This window comes from Mus musculus, chromosome 17 (genome assembly GCF_000001635.26).
Source record: "Mus musculus strain C57BL/6J chromosome 17, GRCm38.p6 C57BL/6J".
In the NCBI taxonomy this organism is placed as follows: domain Eukaryota; kingdom Metazoa; phylum Chordata; class Mammalia; order Rodentia; family Muridae; genus Mus; species Mus musculus.
In genome coordinates, this window is record NC_000083.6 from 27,570,118 (window position 1) to 27,594,540 (window position 24,423).

The 24,423-nt window shown below is 50.7% G+C and overlaps 1 protein-coding gene across 2 annotated transcripts in view; it reads right to left on the reverse strand.

Moving 5' to 3' along the window:
• Positions 1-9,264: 9,264 nt before the first annotated feature.
• Nudt3 (nudix (nucleotide diphosphate linked moiety X)-type motif 3) overlaps positions 9,265-24,423 on the reverse strand; it is a 44,071-nt gene continuing 28,912 nt past the window's right edge. Inside the window, exons 3-5 of one of the 2 annotated variants that reach the window (NM_001291046.1) lie at positions 13,095-13,139; positions 11,891-11,975; positions 9,265-10,837 (exon numbers count right to left, since the gene is read on the reverse strand). In NM_001291046.1, coding sequence (NP_001277975.1) covers positions 10,671-10,837; positions 11,891-11,975; positions 13,095-13,139 — 297 coding nt within the window. In that variant the 3' untranslated portion in view covers positions 9,265-10,670. The remainder of the gene's footprint in view (positions 10,838-11,890; positions 11,976-13,094; positions 13,140-24,423) is intronic. The other variant, NM_019837.2, reaches the window with a different exon arrangement.

Here is a 24,423-nt window from a genome sequence, read left to right on the forward strand (position 1 = left end):
CATGTTACAAAACCAACAGTCACTGTCACTAAGCACAGCCTGGGCCACGGTGCTTCCTCATCCTCAGAAATCCTCAGACGTTTCCTCCTTTGGGAAGGACCCAGCTCACCCCTGAGCCTTTTCTGTTAACACTGAAGATCTTCCTTGCATACCCTAGGCAAGTTTTCTGCCAACCTACTTGCCCTCTCTGGACTGAAACGATGCAGAAGAGCCTGCCCGTGCCTCCTGAGTGCTGGGAGTAAGGGCATTGTATATTAGTTACTATACCGGGCTTAAATTTCGTTTTTCTGTGTCCGTGTTTATGTGTGTCGGTCTGCCATAGTGGATGTGTGGAGGTCAGAGGAAAGCTCATAGCAACTGGCTCTCTCTTTCCATATGTGGGCCCTAGGGACAAAACTCAGGTCATCAGGCCTGGTGACTTATGCTTATTACTGGCCAAGCCATCTCACCAGCCCTTTGCTGCTTGTTGTCTATGTATTTACTTATCTGTCTGTCTGTCCGTCCTTATGTCCACCCACCCACCTATGTGTTGAAGACAGTCTAATGTAGTCCTGGCTACATTCCTGGAACTCCTATGTAGACCAGACTGGCCTCAGAGTCACAGCTGTTCCTGCCTCCTGAGTGCTGGATTAAAAGTGTACATCACCAAGGCCCATATGCATTTTATTTCTGAGACAAGGTTTCACTCACTAAGTTACCCAGGCAGGTCTTGAAGTCACTCTGTAGTCTGGGCTACCCTTAAACCTTCAATTATTGTGCCTTGGCTTGCCGGGCCCTGTTGGACTCCATTGTTGCTGTGTTGTTGCTTCTGTCTGTCTGCTGTTACTAGTGAGCTGAGCACCGTCCTGCCTAGCTATGGCAAAACTGCCACCAAGAACAACCTAAAGATAGGATGGCTGCTTTTTCTTGTGTGTGTGCACGCTCATACACGCACCCACATGAGCCTGTTCAAGTACTTAGCTGTTTAAGCCATAGAGGAAAAGCAACAGAGAGCAAATCAGACAGGTGCCAGGGGAATCTGCCTGTCCAAATGCTGAAGGACCTTGTCCCCAACTACTTTTGGATCCACCAATAAAAATGTCAGCAGCTGAGCCAGGCGTGGTGGCACACACGCCTTTAATCCCAACACTCAGGAGGCAGAGGCAGGTGGATTTCTGAGTTCGAGGCCAGCCTGGTCTATAGAGTGAGTTCCAGGATAGTCAGGACTATACAGAGAAACCCTGTTTCCAAAAACCAAAACCAAAACCAAACCAAACCAAAACAAAACCAAAAGATGTCAGCAGCTAATGGCTGGGCAAAGGGAAATGGGGCGGGACTCTTAGATCTGTGAAGGCCAGGAGGCAGGGGAGGAGAGTCGCCATGACCTGGGAGAGTCGGATCAGATTTAGAGCTGCAGAGGGAAGATCTCTGAAATGTAGGGGAAAGGGGAAGCCCGCCCAGAAGCTAGTGTCTCGGACAGCATAGACCAATGGGCCTCACGGAAGGTAACAGAGTAGCGAAGTTAAAAGTAGATTCAGAAGGTGTTAAGACAGGGGTACCAGAAGGAAAAGTATGCTAGCTGCAGGAGGATTAGAACTGCCCAGCAAAAATAAGCTCGTGTGTGTGTGTGTGTGTGTGTGTGTGTGTGTGTGTGTGTGTGTGTGTTTCATTTAAGGATCTAAAGAGCTCAGGGGCCGGGTGGCTGGAAGCGCCACCCGCCAGGAGCATAAGGCTGAGTAGGCAAACTCCAGGCTACAGAGTCCCACATTTAGCACACTGCTGATATTCAGGACAAAGCACTGAGGCTCATGGCTGCAGCCCCAGATATTCTCCTATTGGCCATGATGAGAAAACGAACCATTCAGACCCCAAGTCTGCCTGCACCAGAAAGGCTGTGGCTTACAACCAGCTTTTTCCCACACGGTGACCAGATCTCCAGGGATGGCAGTCAAACCGGACAGGGGTGAGCAGAACGTCCACAAGGGCTGGCAGGAATGTGGAACCTGTCCAGCGTCAGGAGCCAACCTGCTTTCCTCGGGGTGAGACCCCCCCCCATCCCTGTATGTCTAAGATATAAATCCTGGTCAGTCTGCAGGAAGACAACCTTACAGTTACCCCAAGAATTACCTCAAACACTGATGGTTTAGTCATAAAATGTAGGTCAGAGGAGGTCTTTTTTGTTTTTTAAGATTTATTTATGTGTGTACACTGTTGCTGTCTTCAGACACACCAGAAGAGGGCATCTGATCCCATTACACATGGTTGTGAGCCACCATGTGATTGCTGGGAATTGAACTCAGAACCACTGACATCTCTCCAGCCCCAAGAGGGAGTCTTTTTAACACCCCAGTTACAACTACAGGACAGTTGGCTCGTTCCTCAGATTCGCATCTGCAATCCCTGTTAAGGAAGCTGAGGTAAGAAGATTATGAGTTCAAGGCTGTTCCGTGTACATAGGATCTGGTCACCGGGAGGCAATGGCTCTGTGAGATTCAGGATCCCCAGCCTGGTCTACAAAGTGAGTTCCAGGACAACCAGGACTACACAGAGAAACCCTGTCTCAAAAAAACAAAAACAAACAAACAAAAAAACAGTATTTGACACACGTCTTTCGGGGTCTGTTCTTTTCTTCCCAGTGGCTTCCTGAGTGGTTCTTAAATTTTTATTTGTTTGTTTGTTTATTGTCACCCTGGAGGGGAGGGGCTATCCTCTCATGTGTGTCACAGTGTAGGTGTCAGAGAGCGGTTTTATGGACCTTTCAGCATCCACCTTGTCTTTAGTTCTTGGGAGCAGCCAGCCACCTGCCTTTATCCACTGAGTCACATGACCCATCCATCTTCTGATCCCACTGCGCTTGCCCTCCCTGTCACCCCCACCCCCATCCCCTTTGCTGGGTTCTTGAGGTCAAAGATGGTCCCATGAAAGTCTCTCACTTTGCCATTCAGGGAACTGGAACTGGTCCCACAGGCACTGGGGCAGTTAGGGCCTGTTTTGTCTCCTCTGATGAAGGCACTGACATGCATGGGGCAGACCGCCCTGCCTTCACTCTGTGCTAAGGATAGGCCAGTCATACCCACCCAGCCAGGACAGGGCTCAGCACAGCTTGGACGTATTGGGGGTGGGGCAGCATTCAGTAAGCTCTGGCCCCCTGGCCCCAATATGGAAAAAGGTGGCTTCCCTGTTTGCCATTGAGATGTGGGCTTCACTCTGTAGGCCATTCTGACTTCAGGTTCATAGGACAGACCACCATACCGAGCTTGAAGAACAGTTTTAGTTTAATGAAAAACGGGGGCTGTCGAGATGGCTCAGTGGCTAAGAACACTGACTGCTCTTCCAAAGGTCCTGAGTTCAAATCTCAGCAACCACATGGTGGCTCACAACCACCTGTAATGAGATCTGACGCCCTCTTCTGGTGTCTGAAGACAGATACAGTGTGCTTATGTATAATAATAAATAAACATCTAAAAAAAAAAAAACTTTTGGGCTGGTGAGATGGCTCAGTGGGTAAGAGCACCAGACTGCTCTTCCGAAGGTTTGGAGTTCAAATCCCAGCAACCACATGGTGGCTCACAACCATCTGTAACAAGATCTGACTCCCTCTTGTGGATTGTCTGAAGACAGCTACAGTGTACTTACATATAATAAATAATGAATCTTTAAAAAAAGAAAAAGAAAAACAGTATAATGAGGTCTGTTTATAGACACACACACCAAAAAAAACAAACCCATGCTGGAGAATTCTGCATTCATGCACACGTGCACTCCTGAAGCAAGGGGTCACGAGGCAGCTGCTCTTGAAGACTGAGCCTGTAGAAGCCATATCTGTGAGGCCATGTCGACTAGGGAGAGGGGCTATGGGTGGATGGGAATAAAAGCCTTAATAAACAGCCTGCTGTGACCAGATAACACACCCATCCCTTAGCACAGACTGGTCTGGTTTCCTGACCCGCTGAGTGGAAGAGAGGCTTCCAGGACAGAAGACCTTCTGCCGAGGACCTTGTGCAGAAGGGAATATGTGTGCCCAACGGATGCTGACATCAGCTGGGTGATGATAAAGGTCAGCTCAGGTCACCTCGCTGGTGGAGCTACCACTGCCTCATGGCAGAAGGGTAATCCCTGAATAGTACTGACCGACTCCACCGTGGGATGGCTGCTTGTCACATCAGATGCCCTGCTCCCAAGTTCAGATCCCATGTGCTCCCGATGTCAGCACTGGGGTCTCCCTCACAACCCATCTTGTTTTTCAATTTATTTTTGAGATTACATCATTTTCTCTTCCCTTTCTTCCTCCCTCCCATGCACAACCCCCCCCCCCCTTTTTTTTTTTTCGAGACAGGGTTTCTCTGTGTAGCCCTGACTGTCCTGGAACTCACTTTGTAGACCAGGCTGGCCTTGAACTCAGAAATCTGCCTGCCTCTGCCTCCCGAGTGCTGGGATTAAAGGCGTGCGCCACCACGCCCGGCTCCAAATACTGATTTTTTTATGGTTGGTCCTTCCCGCACCGCTGGAGCCAGCTTGGCAGGAGGAGGGTGGGGAGCACGGAGCAAGGGCATCACTCACAAGGGTGAGCATTTGCTTTTGCAGAGGGGGCCGTTGAGAAGTGCTCTGCCAGACTCCTACTTGTGGGGCCGAGTGATGGCATGTGCCACGTGCAGAACTCTTCTCTGTCCCCCACACCCAGCCCAGCCCAGGGACAAGGTGTGGAAGAACCCGAGGATACTGCATGGAAGGCAAAGGGGAAAACTCAGCTTCCTTCTGCTTTCTCAGGACAGATTCCATTTCTTGCAGAGCCAGAGAGGACTGCCAAGGCCTCCCCAGCAGGGCTCCGGGAAGGGGGCCAGGCTGGGCTGGCTGCAAGAGCGAGTGAGAGGAAACGATGGACTTTCCAAGAAGTGACAGGGTGACAGGCAAGGCTGTTCCTCTCCTAGCCAGGGTGGAGGGGTGGGGGAGTGGGGGGGGGGGAGAAGGCGGGGAGCTTTAAGGGCCACAACAACCCTTCCTTCCCTCCAGGGGCCACTCCCAGCTCACTTGGCATTACTTATGTGTCTCCTTCGGTGACTGTGTGGCTTATCAGTTATCTCTGTGTCCCATGTGAAGCCCCAGGTACCTGGCCTGAGTCTCTGTCTCAGACTAAACTTGACCATTTAGCCTTAGCTAAAAGGTCTAAAGGGGCAGGAAAGATAAACATAGAGGCTACTTTGCTCCCATGAGGTGAGCCCCAGCCACTGTAACCTTTCTGCTACAGAGGGGAGCAGGGTTGTAACTAGGGCCCTCAGACCCCATACCCACATGGGATGAAGGCAAGACCTCCAAGCTAGGCAACTAGACTCAAGATGCTCCTGCCCAGCCGGCCTCAGCGATGGGAGCCATCTGTGCTACAATCTTACTTTTAAACACCAACCTTTCCTTTGATTATGACCAGCTGCAAGTGTTCTGGCCATAAAAGCCGGAGCCAAGGCTCACAGAACCATTCCACGGGCTGTTTAGTTTACAACAAACCGAACCAATTAATTCTGTCGTTTGCAGTGCCACACTGCACAGCACACCCTAGCCTGTCAGCTGACGGCTGTGGGCCTCGAGTCCATTCTCCCCTCCCTTTTGCTCTCTGAGAAAGGCCTCCTCGTCCCATCTGCACTGCAAGGTTTTCCCAAGCTTGGCCTGGCTCTCCAAAATAGCCCCATCGTCCCCTGAGAAAGTCCAATCTCTTCAACCGTAGGCAGGCGAGGAGCAACCAGCATGAGATGTCTCTCCTTAGTGGCCTAAGGTAAAATGGTGTCCTAAGAGGATCCACTTGACCCCACAGCCAGGAGTTGGAAGGCCCAACCAACCACCAGACCGAGGCACCTCATTCTTTTCCCTATGAAGTTAGAAAGACTTCTCTAAAGCCAGGCAGGGTGGTGCACGCATGTCTTTAATTCCCAGCGCTTGGGAGTCGGAGGCAGGTGAATCGCAGGTGAGGCCAGCCTGGTTCATCTACAGAGCAAGTTCCAGGACAGAAAAACTGCAATAAACAGAATAAAGGTTCTCTCCAGCATTGTCTAATAAGAAGTGAGATAAGAGTCAGGGCTCACAACTGGTTCTTTGTAAGTGACGAAAAACCTGGATTGAGCAAACAACTGGTCACTAGGGAAGGGAAAGGCGATGATAACGTCACCTTCTAGAGAGCCCCTCCCCAGGACTTCCTCCTCCCTAGTGGAGGCCCTCTGGCCAGTGAGAGGATAGTCTCCTCACTGGGCTCTCGTCCTTAGGGCATATGCCAAATTCTAAGGCTCGGTAACATGCCCCGAACCATTGTACAGGGAACTTTGGGGACAGGAGTGACTCTTAAGCTTCCCGTCACATAGCCATACCCACAGGACTACTGGACTTCACTCAGGTGTGGCCCAAATGCCACAAATGAATAGAGGTCAGGCGGACGCACCAGCCTATACTGTGGGGAAGAGGCATCCCGAGTCGGGCAAGAAGCTTGTGGGCTCGTGCGAAGCCTCAGCCACACACAGAGCTGTGGACAGTGGGGAAGGGGACCTAGGACCCATGGCACAGAACACCCTCAGGTGGCAATGCCTCTGAGGACACCTCTGTCCCAATGCCGTAAAGTGACATGGAAAACAGCTTCCTGAACATGGGGTCCGCTCGTGGACACTCCAAATGATAGGGTGCTCACTAAAAGGCAACCAGAGCCAGAAGAAACCGGCCCCACCCAGGAGAGCGGGTGCAAGTACCTTTCAAAAGAGCCAAGTGGCTTCCCTGTTCCCCAAGCACTGATGGGCTGCATGCATGGTTCTGCCTGCCCCCTTTGTCAAGAGGAGGGCTGTTTTTCTGAATCTTAGACAGAAAATACTGTTAACTAGAGCTAACTCCCCTTTTTCTTAAAAGAAAAAAAAAGTATTTCTTTAGGTTTTCTTCCCCATTGATTCTAAATCTTATCTCAACTAGGATATGCTCAGAGTATACTCTAAAAATCGTGAAATCAGCCAACTACAACAAAACTCACACTGCCTGGCTCAGTGTGGTGGCACAGGCCTTTCTCCTCACCCCAGCACGCTGGAGGCCAAGGCAAGTACTCTGAGTTCAAGACCAATCTGGTCTACATAGTGAGTTCTAGAACCAGCAGGGTTACACAGTGAGATCATATCTCAAACCAAACCAAACCACAGTGCTTCTTCAGGCCTTTCTGTGACCCAAGAGGCGGATGTTGCTTGGGCTGAGGTGTTTTTAAAATGAAGATGGGACTCCAGCAAAGGTGTGGACCAACACAGAATACAAGTGGGCACGAGTGAAGGACAGCATAGCACACACACACAGGGATGCACAAGGGGCAAGCCCATCTCTGAGCTGCAGAACCAGCCTCCGGGGAGAAGCGGGCAGGATCCTGTGAGCTGGCTTCTCCTTAGTAGCGAGCCCAGAGTCCCAGCTCCTAATCCACACACAGTTATTTCTGCCTCCCACTAAGAAACCTCACCACGCAGACACTTACAAATTACTGACCCACTCACTCCCAGGGGAAGTGACTCACCCTGCCCCCTGCAGGAAGCAAGACCACCAGCAGGCCTCTCTGTCTTGTCGGCATGTGCTCTGTGGCACAAGGCCCAGGATGGGAGCCAATCCTAGGCTTCCGGCAGTCTCTTGGTTAATGACACTCCCATAGGTCACATCCAGCTGAGGACTTGGGCAGGGTAGGCAGGGTGGGCAACACAGGAAACTTCTCCATGCGGCACTGACAGGGCCATTGATTCGCTGTCCTGCCCTGTGTTTGTGCTGAGAAGACCAGAGCTCAGGGCTCGTGTCCCAATGGCTGCAGTTTCTGGGACACTACTACAGAAAGTCTAACATGGCCGATCATATTCTTTATTGTTCCGCCTCCCTCTCTTAAAGACTATGGAGTCCAGGTTACCCTTAAATGGCAGCAATTCTCCTGCCTCAGCCTTCCAAGTGTTGAGATTTTTTTTTTAAAGATTTATTTATTTATTATATGTAAGTACACTGTAGCTGTCTTCAGACACTCCAGAAGAGGGCGTCAGATCTTGTTACAGATGGTTGTGAGCCACCATATGGTTGCTGGGATTTGAACTCCAGACCTTCGGAAGAGCAGTCAGTGCTCTTACCCACTGAGCCATCTCACCAGCCCCAGATTTTTACTCTAGGATTAAACTATGCCCCGCTTCTTGCTTGTTCTCAAACCACACGTGCACAGAATTAACTCCTGTTTCAGAAAGATCACACGACCTCACTGAAACCTCTCCAATGTCTATAATCACAAACCAAAAAAGTGTAGTTTTAAAATTTTAAAAAACACTCTACGCTCTATTTTTCTTCCCAGGGTACGGTGAACTCTAATGGGTTTTTCTGCAGTTACTGGATCTAGGATATGCAAATGTACTGTGAGCTGGAGACCGAGCAGGGGCACCAGTTCCCATTAGGCCACGAGAAGCATGGGAAAATCGGAGGGACTCAATGTCCATGACAGAGTCTGGATTCTGGCGAGTTTTGTTCTTTTTACTTTCTTGTTCTTTCTACTTTCTTCACTGTGTTTAAGGCTGTGGCTCTGACCAATCTATCACAAAAGGACTCTAGCTATGCCAGCAACAGCCGCCAGCATTCTAGCCGTGCCAGGGAGGAAAAACCCCAGCCCCATTCCTCAGGGCGCAGGAAAACTGACGCCGGCGAGGAAGATGGACTCTGGAACTGTTCAGAGCTGGCTTCTGTTAGCTGAACCTGGTGGCCCAATCTCTGTTGCTAACTGCTCTAACAGGTCACCAAGGCCACTGAAAGGGACTTGGTGCACTTCACTAGACTGACTTAGTGACAACAATCAAAACTGGCCTTAACTTGGGCCCAGTCAGGCACACCTACAGAGGCCCGAGAAGGCAGCTGGCAGCTTCCTTCCCAGGGCAGTTTCCCGCCACAGTACCATTAGGCTGCATGGCTGAGGGAGAGCTGACCCAGAAGACTGTGGTCTGAGAGGAAGTTTCCTCTGCATGTGCACGGGACTTCAGGATGCTCTGAGCCAGGCAACAAGAATCAGAGCGTTTATCCACAGGGGGACCCACAATAAGCCTGTCCCTCAACTCAAATCACATGGTGAGGTCTCTACCCACTGGGCCGCCACCTCGGGAGGCCACTCCTGTCCCGAGACACACTGAGAGGAAATCTGTGTTTTAACGCTGGGGTAAAAAAATGCAAATTAGATACATGCAGAACTTAAGTCTACCGGTTGATACCACAAAGCGTTGAATGCCGACGGTGCTCATCACCACACACATTCCTGACATGGAACAAAGAGCAAAAGCTTTTCAAAGTTTGAGTATTTATTAGTTTTTAAATAAAGAGAAGTACTATTTTCAATTCACATCTTGGCTACGTTTCAACATAGGCAATGCCACAAAGAGTCCCAAGCACCCACGCTAAGCCAGGCCTAGCTCCCCTCTTGCCCTCCTTGCTCAAGGCCCCTCCCAGGACCCTTTACTTCCCGACTAACCACCACAACTGGCTGGGGAGTTCGGCACAAAACCTCTATAAAATACCAACCGGAGCCAGAGGGTCACCGGTGGGCCCCTCTTCCAGATGACCTCTCACACCGAGCAGACAGAAAGCTAATGTCCCTTTTGAGCAAGCTCTTGGTCCCCCCTTGGCACATACATGCTCACACTGCTCCCCATGTATTCTCAGGACGTCGTGGGGCCTCTCGGCGTGGGGACAGGACTATGCAGAATGGCTGCAGAGCGTGGGGCCACAGCCAGGTCAGCATGGTGGAAGGCATATAAGGGTAAGAGAGGCTATGTCAGCAATAAATAGCATTACAGAAAGAATCTCCAGCCAGCAGGACAGACACAGTGCCCGGTTTCTGCGACATTGAGGGTGACAGTTTAAAGCCTACTGTGAGCCTATCGGACAGAATTCAGTTTCTCTCACTGTTTTCCAGGCTTCGTAACAGAAAGAAAACAGGTTCCCTTCTGTTTTCCTTGGCACAGGAATAGCCTAGAGACAGAAGGCCAGGGTCCCAGGAGTGAGAGCAAGGTGGCCGGGCTCGGCATGGCTGGGAACAGAGGACAGGGAAGCCCGCCAAGTTACTAGCATTAAACAAATGTGAAGAGTGAGGGGCTTCAAACCAGAAATATCTGAGAAAAAAAAAGGAAAAAAAAAACCCAAAACTTTGAGAACCTGAACAGTTGAGCTCCTCGTTCTACGCCGCTTATTTACGTGTCCCGTGACAGTGTGCAATGTGTGGACAGGTGCGTCCCAAGGGAGCGTGGTCAACCTAAGGGACTCAACAGCACAGCACAGGACAGATTTTTAGAAAGTTTCATCGCACATGGGTGTCTTTTAATGAAAAAAAAAAAAAAAATTCAGAGGAAATATCTGGCCAGGCCGGGACGAGACAAATGGGAGTGCTTCGGAACCCAAGAAGGAGAGGGAGGTGCCCTCTCAGGGCAGGGTGAGCGAGCGGGGAGGATCGGGCATGCAGGAAAGTGCTTGTGAGTTACACCCAGCCCCACCCTCAGGAAGAGAAAAAAGAGTTCCCACCCTGCCACACCCACCCGCCTCCCGCCACAGCCCACAGCAGCACCTCAGTGTCCCCTCTCCACTGCCCGCCATGCCTGGGTGACAGAGAAGGCCGTGAGGTGAGGGGTGGTGAGGAGAGCCATGCTTCAGTCTGCTTTCCACTCTCCGGCTCTTACAGAAGTCTGCAGTCATCTGATGCCTGACACGGAGCTGGAGTAGGTGGTGGGCACCACAGGGGTGCCGTTGTTGGCAGGGTAGCCTTGCCTCAACGTCTCAAAGTATGACGCCTGCACGGGCTTGTGACACTGCAGCACCTTTATGGCGTCTTCTATTTTAAACCACTCTCTCTTCCTTCCTGTGGAGGAAGAGGGAAGAGTTGAGCACAGGCTGGAGCAGTGAGCACAGCTCTGAGTGGGAGGCAGACTTCATGGCGGTGTCTTGGACGCCAAGACTCTGGAGGAGCAGGAACTGAAGGCCATCCTTGGTTATTACACAGGAAACCCATGAGAGCCTACCTCCATCTGTCCCAAACCAACGACTCTCAGTACTTTTCCCTCCTTACAAAAGTAAAGCCAGCATCCGCCATGACTGCGGAGCCCACTGCAGGAGCCAGCAGGCACTCCGCAGGCAGCCGCATCTCCAAGGAGGGGTCACCATTCTCATCCTTTGACCATGGTGATGGCTGACTTGTAACCTGCTATCTTACTCCCTTCAGTTAACAACTGTGTAAGTGATGAACCCGCCACAGAAAGAAGAGGGCTGTTGAGGCGCCTCAGAGGTTACAGTGTTCGCTGTGCAAACCTGGCCAGCTGAGCTCAAGCTCTGGTTGCCTTCTCAAACCCTGCATATCTGACTTAAGTTTTTATATTTATTTATTTATTTGTTTGTTTGTTTGTTTTTCGAGACAGGGTTTCTCTGTATAGCTCTGGCTGTTCTGGAACTCATTCTGTAGACCAGGCTGGCCTTGAACTCAGAAATCCACCTGCCTCTGCCTCCCAAGTGCTGGGATTAAAGGCATGCAACACCACTGCCCAGCTGAAAATTTTTTGTGGTGCTGGGGACAGAATCCAGAGCCTGTACAATCTAAGCCAGCCCCCTGCCTCTGCCCAGCCCAGCCCAGCCCAGCCCAGCCCAGCCCAGCCCAGCCCAGCGGTGTGCATGGGAGCTGTAAGACAGGAGCCTACATCCTGCTCTCAATGTTGGTCCAGTGGCCAGAGTGGCCCAGCACGCAGGGGTCCGAGGTCTGCATCTGCTCAGGAGGTGTAGCAGGAGAGCCCTTTTGAGGACATTTTATTTTATTTTAGAGACATTTCTAATTGTTCGAGGACACATTCCCACCTGTCGCCCCTATGCTGTAGACACCTGAAAAGCTCCTGTCTTCAGTTTCCCAAGCCTGATGCTGACTCACCGATGTTCACCGAGTCCTCCCAGTCTTCCAGCACCTCCGTGACGATGAGCACATACACGTAGGTCCTGTGCTTCCTCTCCTGGTTCTGGAGGACACAGAGAGCACAGAGAGTGACGCTCCTTAGTGGGCTGAAACGCTTAGAGAAGCACTGCTGTCCACTGTCCAGACAGCCGGGCATACGAGGCCCTCTGCTTTTGTTGTTCTGTTCAAAGAGAGCCCCGCCAGAAAGATAGCACACTTTGGATGGATTTCCTTTTTTAAAACATGGGTTTTTGGGTGTGTACCCACCCATGAAGGCTAGGAGAAGGTGTTCAACCTTCTGGAGCAGGAGTTAGAGGTAGGTGTGTGCCAGCAGACATGAGTGCTGAGGACTGAACTCAGGTCCTATGGAAAACAGCAAATGCGCCCCAACCCCCCGGACAGGGTCTCACTATGGAGCCCTGGCTGTCCTGGAAATTGCTATGTGGACCAGGCTGCCCTTGAACTCAGGGAGATCCTCCTGCCTCTGCAATGCGAGCACTCTCAATGGCTGACCATCTATCTGTCTGGCCGGAGTCCACTCTTCAGGCCCAAGCTTTACTTCTCTTTCTTCCCTCCATCTTCCCTAAGTACAGCTGTACAGGGATGGAAGCTGGGATTTGGGGAAAAGGGCGTGCATAGACTGTGGGTGCGCAGGGCTAATGAGCTGAGTGAGGCCTGCATCCTCTCTGCCAACAGACCAGCCCCTCACTGTTCCCACTTCAGCCAGCCTGCCCTGCCTCCTCTTGTCTCACTTTGGAAGAGCAGGAGGAATGAGCAGCAGGAGGGAAACACTACACCGTACATGCTTGGGGCCCGGGTCAGCTCCAGACCCATGGGAAAACAAGCTGAGAACAGAAGGTAAGCCTGCAAACCACTAGGGAAGTGGAGGCAGGGGGATTGCTGGGACTCAAGCTAGATTATCTAATGAGCTCCAGGCCAGTGAGAGGCCCTTTCTCAAAATCCAAAGTAGATAGCTCCTAAGGAATGACAGATCAAGTTGTTCTCAGGTCTCCAGACATGCACACACAGCACCCCGCCTCTCCCCCCCCCAACAGTAAGGAAAAGCAGAGGAAGCTAGTCTGCTCTGCTGCCTGTCCTGGCCCTCAGTGAGACCTGAGGCCACTTCCAAGGACAGGGAAACATGGCTACTATGACTTTCAGAAAAAGGTGTTAGCAGACTCACCTCAAAAATTCCAACTAGTCTTCCCAGTGTCCCTTTCACTCCAGCCTGAAAGAGGAATAAAGAAGAATAAACACAGGCCATCACATCACTCACAAGTCTTCTGTAGTCTTGTAAATAAGGGTGAGGCTGCTGGAGGTGGCTCAGCCCTAGGAGCACTTCTGCTTTTCCAGAAGTGCATCTGAGCCAGGCGACCATGTCAGGTGACTCGCAACTGTCTGCAACTCCAGCAGGTCTAACACCCTCTCCTGGGCACCACAGCACCTCCCACAACACACAAAACACAACAAACATGGTGAGTATGCAGCTCGGGAGGACTCGGGTCTGTAAGCTCATGCATACCTGGATTTCCTGTGTGTCACACCTGGAGTGATCACAGCCAGACATGCTGGAGGAGAGTCCTTTCATGGCGCTCTTACTACTGGAAAGCTTGCCACAACACAAGGTGACGCATGAGGGCCAATAAAGCTACAGCAAAAACCTTGTGTTCATTCGCTTATCTCTTCAGGCAGTATGTCTAGGCAGAGCCAGTAACCACGGTGAGGGCCGAGGAGCAGGCCACGTGCAGGCCACGACAGCTAGTCCTCACTGACATGGCTTTGGCTACCTCAGAAGCCGCAAGCCCTGGCAAACAGTAAGCCAATGGAATCGTCACCACTCAGGTCTTTTGTGACAGATGTCACAGAGGGATGAGGAGTGTGTGTGTTCGTGGCTGTTTACACATTCTCCCCGCCCCCCCCCCCCCCCGGCCCCCAGACAGGGTTTCTCTGTGTAGCCGAACCCAGAAATCCGCCTGACTCTGCCTCCCAAGTGCTGGGATTAAAGGTGAGCACCACCACCGCCTGGCTTTTTTTTTTTTTAAAAAACACATTCTTAATATACATTCTTCCCACCCAAGGCCCTTCTGATCGCTCCTGTGCTTTTGGGGTCGTGGTGATGAATGTTTCAGTCCATTCCAGGTCATTGGGTTTCCCACGTCAAGAGCAGCCATCGGGGGCGGGAGAGATGGCTCAGTGGTTAAGAGCACCAACTGCTCTTCTGAAGATCCTGAGTTCAAATCCCAGCAACCACATAGTGGCTCACAACCATCCATAATGAGATCTGACGCCCTCTTTTGGTATATCTGAAGACAGCTACAGTGTACTTAGATGTAATAATAAATAAATCTTTAAAAAAAAAAACAAAAACAAAAGCAGCAGTCACCAGAGCTCAGTGTTCCTTCCATCCCTGCTACACTAGGTCACTTTGGTTCCCGAACTTCTCCACCCTCTTTAAAGCTACTTATTTACTTTAAAAATGTTAATTTATGTGTACGTGGTGTGTGTGTGCATGAGTGTGTGTGCAGCCAGGGATGCAGGAAGAGGACAGGAACATCACAAAGTCAGAGCCACACAACATGGGTGCTGGGAACCAAGCTCAGGCCTTCTGGAAGGGCGTGTGCTCAACTGCTGAGCCAGCTTTCTGGGCTAAAACTCTTAAGCAAGAGTCCAAGAAACTGATGTAAAAGGCCAGATTCCAACCTGGCGGTGGTCCTGCACACCTTTAACTCCAGAACTTGGGAGGCAGAGGCAGGTGGATTTCTGAGTTCGAGGCCAGCCGGGTCTACAAAGTGAGTTCCAGGACAGCCAGGGCCATACAGAGAAACCCTGTCTCGGAAAACCAAAATAAACACACAAACCGAAAGGACTAGATGTAGAGGGGCGGTTTTGATGCGTTCTTTAATCGGGAATCTGTGTTTTCTGATGCTGAAGGTCCTCGCCCCTAAATGGTTCTTGATCTATCAATAAAGATGCCAGCGGCCAATGGCTGGGCGGAAAGAAAGAGGCGGGACTTCCAGGTTCCAGCAGGCTAGGAGAACGGAAGAGAAACTAGATACTTGGGGGAGAGAGACCAGACAGACTCAGAGCCACAGGGGAGATCACCCAAATTGTAGGCAAAAAGGGAAGCAAGACCAATGGGCTTCACAGAAGATAACCTGGCAACTAAGCTGAGGGCAGATTTGGAGGTGTTGAACTAGGAGGGAAGGTAAGGGTACATCAGCCACCGGAGACTTAGAAAAGCCCAGCCACAGAGCCAATAAGCCAGTTTAAAAATGAGTGTGTGGGTGGTCTTTTATCCGTGTATCTGAGATAGTTCCTGAGCAGGAACACAAAGTGGTATAGAGAAAACTACATGCTACAACTAGAGTCCTGGGTGACTTGTATTTTGATATTACTGTGTTCTGTGTTCCTGACCAGGAATTCAAGTCAAACATTTTACATCCACTCACCTACAATGGCTTTGGTATTGTGAATGCAACTGTCCTACCTTCTCTTACACAAACTGTTCTCTTTCATCCTCAGGAAGTCAGCTACGTCTCGATTAGTCAAGGATGCCCTGAATAAAGCTGTGCTCTTGGCCAGCCCAGCTAGGAAGCCAGCAGCTCTGTGTTCTGATCCCCAGCAGCCCTGGACTTGTGTTTCTGCTGTAGGCCTCCATTGGCAAGGCCCAGGTGGAGAGCGCAGGGGTGACGAGGGAGCCAGGCAAGCCATCACTTACCTGTGCTGTGTACTCGCTCCAGTAGCTACCATCTTGCTAATGTTCACTGTTCTCCAAGAAGTCAAATATTTACTAATAGAAATGAGTGTGTAGTCCTGGCTGTCCTGGAACTCACTCTGTAGACCAGGCTGGCCACGAACTCAGAGATCCACCTGCCTCTGCCTACCAGGTGCTGGGATTAAAGACGTGCAGCACCACTGCCTGGCCACCTGTGACTTTTTAAAAAGACTTATTTACTGCATATTTATATACAGGAATATGTGTCTGGGTGTCTTTGCACTGTCTGCACGCCTCAAGCACACAGAGTCAGAAAAAGCTTCAGACCCCCTGGGTCTGGAGTTACAGTGCTCAGACTTGTGAGCTGCCATGCGGGTGCTGGGAACATGGAACTCTGCAAGCCCAACTTAGTCACCCAGCTTCGCAACTTACTATTTTGACATGGCAAAATTAGTCAAGGACTCATGTAGCCCAGGCTGGGCTTTAATTCTCTGTATAGCTGAGATAACCTTGAACGCCAACCCTCCTGCCTCTACCTCCAAACGCTGGGATTATAGGCTGGACTCTCTGGATTGTCTGTGGAGGAAATGGGACTCAGGGCCTCATGCACGGTGGAGGAGCACACTTAACCTGAGCCACCCCCTACCGCAAACGCAGCGATTTGTGCACTGAGCAGCATAAATGACTTGCTCTCTCAGAGAGGTTGGAAATCATGTAACAGCATCTTTCACCTCACTGGGCAGTGGTGGCGCACAGTTCTGATCCCAGCATTTGGAAGGCAGACGCAGATGGATTTCTGAATTCGAGGCCAGCCTGGTCTACAGAGTGAGTTTCAGGATAGCAAGGGCTATGCAAAGAACCCTGACTCAAAAACTAAAACCAAACAACCCCCCCCCCCAAAACAAACAAAAAAAGCAACTCAGCAGTACAGTTCAAAGAAAGCTGTCACCAGGCAGCCCAGTCCCCCCTTTAATTAATCTGTGACTGACAATGCCCACAGCAGCTTCTGGTTCCTCCTCCACTTCACTCTAAGCTGACACGGTATTATCTACTTCACAGAAATCAAGTTCTCCAGTTCAGGGCAGGATACGGCAGGCACGTGGCTCAGGCCATTTACTCCAGCACTTGACGGCTGAGGCCAGCAGACCTCCGTGAGCCTGAGGCCGGCCAGACAGGGCTACACAGTGAGATCCTGCCTCAAACAAGCAAGCAAAACCAAACAAATAAAACCAGAGAAACACCCCGTTTTAAAAACTGGAACTTGGTAGTTTAATAGAGGAAACCAGGCAGAGAGACTCGTGCCTGCAGCGCTAGCACAGGAGACTGAGGCAGGGAGGCTGTCACGGGCTTTCAGACAACCTGGGTCGCCCTGCCACAAAAATCGACAAGAGGAAAACAGAAAAGAGGATTTCAGGACTGAGGGTGCAGCGCTGTATGTTAGTGTGATCGCAGCACCACACACAACGGTTCAAATAGAGAGGCTGCAGCCAGCCTGAGGCCAACGGGGGAAGGTCTTCACGGTGAGACCTCTGGGTGGCTCTTTTAAAACCACCTCATGTTTTCATGGCTCTCAACTCTTCAGTCTCAAATACTGCCAGCAGTGTAAAGTTGGGTATTTTTACCACCCACATGACTGCAAAAGCAGGTCGGGACAGGCGCCAGTTCAGTATCTGACAGCACCGGGCTCAGACATCTGACTTGGACATGTGGAAGTTCAGCCGTCAGCACTGGTGCGGACTTGTTTAGTCATCTCCATGTCAAGCCCTAACCCAGCAGGAGTCTTCACTTAGCGCCAGTAAGACTTTGCCCTTCGGTACCCTCGACCTCTGCAGCGGGGGTGCCCGGGGCTGGGGACACTGCTGGTCCAGCTTGTGGCAGGCAGGCCCACAGTTCAGTTCTCAATCGTGCAAAAGCAGCCAAGCACAAGCCCCAGGGAGTACTCTGTGCCTCTTCTACCTAGTTAACAAAAACCCTGCCTTTTAAATTTATTGTTATTACTGTTGTTTCCGTTTGTTTGTTTGAGGCAGGATCTTTCTATGTAATCTTGGCTGTCTTGAAACTTGCTATGTTAACTGGGCTGGCCTTGAACTAAGAGATCCTCTTGCCCCTGCCTCTCAGTGCTGGGGTCAAAGGCTACACCACCCATAACTAGCTTACAAACCTTTATAAAGGGGGGGAAACTGTCTCTTTTTCCTTGAGGATGTTCTGTGCCCATATGAAAAAAATGTTCAAACCCTGTGTCTGAAAGGCTGGGCCAGCCTCCCCCGAGGGCACACTGGGCCAAGCACTAGCAGGAAGGACCCCACAGACCTCTTACCACAAGGAGCCCTGCTTCAGCACTCAGGTGTCATAGGCACAGATGCTACTTCACCGTGGGCACAAACCTCACTGCCAGGGCACCCGGATTCTGTTCAGTTCCGATGTGGTTCACTCGAGCGTGGCACACAGCGAGCATGGGGTAAGGGGCGCTGCAGGGTCCATTTGAGGTCAATAGCGCCTAGGAGGATGTCTCCTGGGGACTGTGGGAAAGATTTCCCACAATAGAGAGACTGTACAAAAAGAAACACTACACTTCTTGCACGTCAGGCGGGGACCTGAAACCTGGAGCAACTGCAGTTATCTTGTGACCCTAAAGTGAAGGCCAAAACCTCAGCAAGATGTCAACCTAAAGCCACAGCCCACACTGTCAACGCTAAGTAACCAACTGTGGACTAATGGGGGAGAACCGCTCAGGCACTGGTAAGAAACTCTTATCTGTGGCCGAAGCTTCCTGCTACTTCCTTCTTTAAGTCAAAAGACAGTTCTCTAAGGAACACAAGTACTCTATGACAAAAACGGGCAACACGGAGAGAGCAGTGTATTGAAGCTCCCTGTGGAAGGCAGAAAGCTCAGCCCCAAAAGGAAGCCCTGGGGGCGGCAACTCTATTGCAAGTACCTGCAGGAGGCTACCCAGCAACAGTGTGTGGCCTGCTTGTCCCGACACAGGAGCCCAGCAGAGGGCCCACCAAGGTCTCCCTTTAAATGAAATATGTTAAACAACAAAGGAAAAGCGGGCTGGAGAGTTAGCCAGACTTATTTCAGCATGTGTGGAGGTCAGAGGACAACTTTTGGGAACAGGTTTCTTCTTCCACCACATATAACAGAGGGACTGAACACAGGGTGTCAGAGTTGGTGGCACAGGGTATCAGAGTTGGTGGCAGGTGGCCTTTATGCATGAAGCCATCTTGCTGGTCCTGGAAATAATATTAGCAGTAGTGTTAAAAGACAAGTGAACACGGGGCCTCTGGAGCCCCTGCTCCTCAGCTGTGAGTACCTCTTCCTTAGAGGGCCAATGCCTCTCCATGTTCAGGCCGACACCTGCTATCAACAGGACATGGCATTTTCTATAGGTTCTCTATAAAAGGACAAAATATCAAAACCAAACCAAACCCCTAAACCAAAGGACTCCACCTTGGGTGACCCACTCACAGGAGAGACCCCCTATGCTGATGTACATAGACCTAAGTAATTCACTCTAAGGTTGGGAAACTACCACTGTCTGCTCAGCCCCATTATAAAGATGCTGGATGGTGTTGGAGGGATGATGGCTTAGCACTGGCTGCTCTTGCAGAGGACCCAGATTTGATTCCTAGCACCCACAGAGTGGTTCACAGCCAGCAATAACTCCAGTTTCAAGGGGACCCAACACCCACTCTGGCCTTTACATATATTTCACAAATGTGATGCACTTATGTACAAGTGGGAAAACATATACATAAAAATTAACAATAATAAACTCTAAAAGCCCCCCCTGTCCACATGGTTATGGAGTTTCTACAGGGCTGAAAGTCAGACTTCTGCATCATGGCAGGGAGCCCTCGTCATTTTGAAAGCTATCACTCACCTGCCTCAGCAGAGCAGCTGCAGATCGGCTTCTGCCTCCCCGGCCCACACCCTCTGCCTGACATACTGTATGCAGTATGCAGTATTCAGGATGCTGTACGCAGGATGCCGCGCCTGACCTGGAGAGACTCTTCTTTCCCGGATCTGTCCGCCCCATGACTTACTCAGGCAGACAGACTGTGGACTGCATGCCACAGTGCTTTCAAAATGCAGCCTCAAGCACTCTGTTGTTTTCTTCCTGGAACCCTGAAGGTATGTGACGGTGCTGTTCCTAGCCTCCCAAAGGACGGAGGATCACAGCTTCAAAGCCTATAGTGTGCTATCTCTAAGTTGGAGAGGGAGGCACCAAAGATACCTCCACAAGTGAGCCACAGTCGTGTCAGCTTCAGGAAATCTGCTACCCAAAGGCACAACTCACACACCTCACTTTTGCTCCTCCTCCAAAATCAGTGCTCACTGCTGACTGACCCCCCCCCCAGTGCTCTCTGCTGACTGACCCCCCCCTCAGTGCTCTCTGCTGACTGACCCCCTCAGTGCTCTCTGCTGACTGACCCCCTCAGTGCTCACTGCTGACTGATCCCCCCTCAGTGCTCTCTGCTGACTGACCCCCTCAGTGCTCACTGCTGACTGACCCCCTCAGTGCTCTCTGCTGACTACTACTGAATGTGAAGTTACTTTTGGATTCTTTGCTTTGTGGTATTGCAGACAGAAGACAAGACCTTGTGCATTCTAGGCAAGCTGTCAACCACAGGGATGGCTAGACCCCAGCCCTTGACTCACAACACAAGGGGAATGATGAGAACACTCCCACCGCTCTTGCATGCACACAAACGTGTGTGCTCACTGTGCAAGATCTCTGTGATTCTAAACTTGCTTCCTGTGTGGTGAGCTCTGCAGGCAGCTTGCCTCTGTCACCTCACTGAACGGGAGCTGCTCACACTACTTTGCAGGCAGATTTCTATCACCTGACCACGTCCAGGGTCCTGACCATGGGAGCTCTGGAGGCATGGGCTTTGTTAGGATCTGCCCACACGCACTGGGAACCACACACTCTCCCTAACGCCCAAGAACCCTGGAGTGTGGAGCTGGATGGGAAAGCAACTGCGCCTGTTCTGGGGGACTCTGCAGGCCTCACTACATCTAACAGGAGACAGCCATCATCCCAGTAATTCAGCCTCTATTCAAAGGGGTTCCAACACAAGCTAGACCATCGCAGTCAGAGCTCCTGAGGGCAGACTCCAATCTCTGTACAGAGCTGCCGACTAACTGCTCACCAGCGACAGCGCTCAGTCATTCCCGATAGCTGAGCAAAAGGCGGCATCTTCTTTCCTTCTGGATTTAGTTCTCTATACGGAGTTCTGGGACAGCCCAGGGTAGCTTTGAACTCCAGATCCTCCTGCCTCGCCCTCCAAATGCTGAGCGTGCGGGGTGAGCCGTATTTCATTGTATTTCTGGTTGGCTGGTTGGTTTTGGGTTTCTGCACAAGGTCTCCATGTAGCTCTGGCTGTTCTGGACTCAGCTGTGTAAACCAGGCTGTCCTAAAGCTCACAGAGATTCACCCACCTATACCTCCTGAATGCAAGGATTAAAGGCATGAGACCTGACTATTTCAGTTGTAAAATGGCAGTAATTATTTGCACTGAAATTAGTCACTTCCTTGACTAAAGAACCGCTAGCATTTAAGGCAACTGGCGGAAATGAACAAATTGGAAACATTCATCCTACCCATCCTGGGACACTGGTGGGAAGGAAGGCTTAGGGACTGACAGCAGGAAAGCCCTGCTAAGTGTCTCGGGCGCTTAGGTCACACAGACAAGTAACAGCAGCCCTGCTGCAGACTAAGGGTGCACCCACTCACAACACTGGCAGTCTCTGAGGTGGCTCTGAGGCCAGTGTGCTCGCTGCTCTTACAGAAGATGAGTTTACTGCTGTTGCTTGTCTGTCTGGAGACTGGTGGCTTTGTTAAGAGTCTCTATTGCTGCGTGAAACATCGATGCCAAAAGCAACTTGGGCAGGGCAGGGGTTACCGGCCGGTCTTACAGCTTACAGGCTGTCACAGCACCAGCCGGAACCCGAGGCAGGCTCCCGTGGCAAGGACTTCTACCTACTTAGCCACTCTTCAGTTCAGAAGACGTTCTCCCAAGCACACCCACGCCCTGAAGAAAGGCTGGTAGAGAACAGGGGAAAAGTAGGATTTCAATGGAGGTCTCTATGGATAGAGCTCAGACACACACGCAACAGGCAACCCTGAGTGGGCAACTAAGGGAAAGCAAAGCTAGCTCTGTCAGCAGGCAAAACTCACACATAAGGAAAAGGAACAAGAGGCTGCTGGGAGCTACATTAAAAAACCAAAACCAAAACCAAAACCAAAACCAAAACCAACTGTATTTTCTTTTTACGTTTCTGTTTCCAAACGACCAAGTTAAAACAAATGCTTGACCGGGCCTAGTGGCACACGCTTTTAAACCCAAGTTTGGGAGGCAGAGGCACAGATTCCTGTGGAACCCCAACCAGGGCTATATAGAGACTCTGTCTCTCAAAATAAAAACAACAAAATCGGATGGGTGTGGTAGAGCACTCCTTTAATCCCAGCCATCATGTGGCAGAGGCAGGGGGATCTCTGCCAGTTCGGTGCAAGGCTGATCTACCAAAGATGCTATAGGCTGCCAGGGATACAAGTGAGAACCTGTCTACAAACACCGGGGCTGGAAAGATGGCTCAGCAGTTAAAAGCGCAAGCTCTTTCAGAGGATCCAAGTTCAGATCTCAGCACTCACACTAAACAGCTCGCTCACAACTGCCTATAACTCTAGCTCAAGGGTATCCAGCGCCCTCTTCTGGCCTACACAAGCACCTGCACACATGTGGCATTTACTCACATATACAAATGCGTAATAAACCTATAAATAAATTCCATATACTACAAAAAGAACTGGACACCACACCGTAATGTTGCGAAAAGTGCACACACTTGGCTGAAGCCACAATCCTCCATAAAATGCAGGGACTAAGCTGAAAATCTAGAGAGGATTGCCTGCAAGCCTGCAGCAGGAGGAAGCCACCTCAGGCATCGGGTGTGTGGTAAGAGCCAACGGAAGGCAGGGGTGCCGCTGCAGAGGCCCAGCCAGCAGCAACATTCTGTGTGTGGGGGCACACATGTGCATGGTGCTCTCCTCAGCCGCTTTCAAGTGTTTGAGATAGCGTCTCTCACTGACTCTGGAGATCCTCCTGTCTCAGCTCCCCACAGCTGAGGTTCCAGGTGTCCACCATGCCTGGCACCCTCTCTCCCTGTCACATGGGCGCTAGGGACAGAGCTCAGGCCCGCGTGCTTGAGCAGCCAGATCTCTCCTCAGTGAGGTCCATCCGTTTCCTCAGGCTCTTCATGTGCAACATCAGCAGAATGAGCTTTTAAACTCTAGCTCATGTGATAAGGGCATGATAGCAGCTTCTAACTTTAAAAAGTGTGGGGCTGAAGAAATGGCTCAGCTAGTTAGGAATCCTGGCTGCTCTTCCAAAGGACCTAGGTTCAATCCCCGGCACCCATATGACAGCTCACAACCGTCTGTAACTCCAGTTCCAGGGGATCCAACACCCTCCCTCAGTCATACAAGCAAACACCAATGCATATAAAAAATAAAATGAGGGGCTGGAGAGATGGCTCAGTGGTTAAGAGCGCCCACTGCTCTTCCGAAGCTTCTGAGTTCAAATCCCAGCAACCACATGGTGGCTCACAACCATGCATAATGAGATCTGATGCCCTCTTCTGGTGCATCTGAAGACAGCTACAATGTACTTGGATATAATAATAAACTAATTAATTTAAATAAAATAAAATAAAATAAAGCCAGGCATGGTGGCGCACGCCTTTAATCCCAGCACTGGGGAGGCAGAGGCAGGCAGATTTCTGAGTTCGAGGCCAGCCTGGTCTACAGAGTGAGTTCCAGGACAGCCAAGGCTACACAGAGAAACCCTGTCTCGAAAAACCAAATAAATAAATAAATAAATAAATAAATAAATAAATAAATAAAATGAAAAAAAAATTGTTAGGTGTGTTAGTACATTCCTTTAATCCCAGAACCTGGAAGATACTGGCACGTGAATGTCCGCAGGTTTGAGGCCAATCTGGTCTACATATAAATTCTAGGACAGCCAGGGCTACATAATAGATAGAGTAGACCTTGTCTCAAAAAACAAACAAACAAAAATTGTTTTTTAGCTGGGCATGGTGGGAAATGCCTTTAATCCCAACATTTGGGAAACAGAAGCAGGCAGAAGCAGGTGTAGAAGAGTCTCGTCTACATAGTGAATTCCAGGCCAGTCAACACTACATAATGAGGCCCTGCCTCAGAAACAACGAATGTGTAAGCCAGGTGTGCTGGCACACGCCTTTATCCCAGCACTCAGGAAGCAGAGGCAGGTGGATCTCTGGGAGTTCCAGGCTAGCCTGGTCTACAGAGTAAGTTCCAGGACAGCCAGGACTCTATACAGGAAAAACCCTGTCTCAAAACAAAACAAAACAAAACAGGCAAAACACAGCAAATGTGCATGGGTGTGAATGTTTTGCCTGAGTGTAGTATGTGCCTGCTCAGTGGCCAAGGAGGCCAGCAGGAGGCCTCAGAACGTCTGTGGCTGGAGCCATGGACAGCTGTGCACAGCAACGGTGCTGGGAACAGAACCCGGCTTCTTTGGAAAGCAGCCAGATCCATCCTGCCAGCCCCTGATGCCAATGAGCTGGGATATGTATTTATTTACATATTACTTCCTCTCCTAAAAGTGGGAGGCCGAGGAGGACGGCCATGCTCGCTTTCCTGTCCATCCACACCCCTACAGTACTCAACCCCACGCTACCTAAGCCGGAGGAGCTCAGCAAAGGGGTCTACACGAGGACAGAGGAACTCTAGAACCCGCCAAGACAG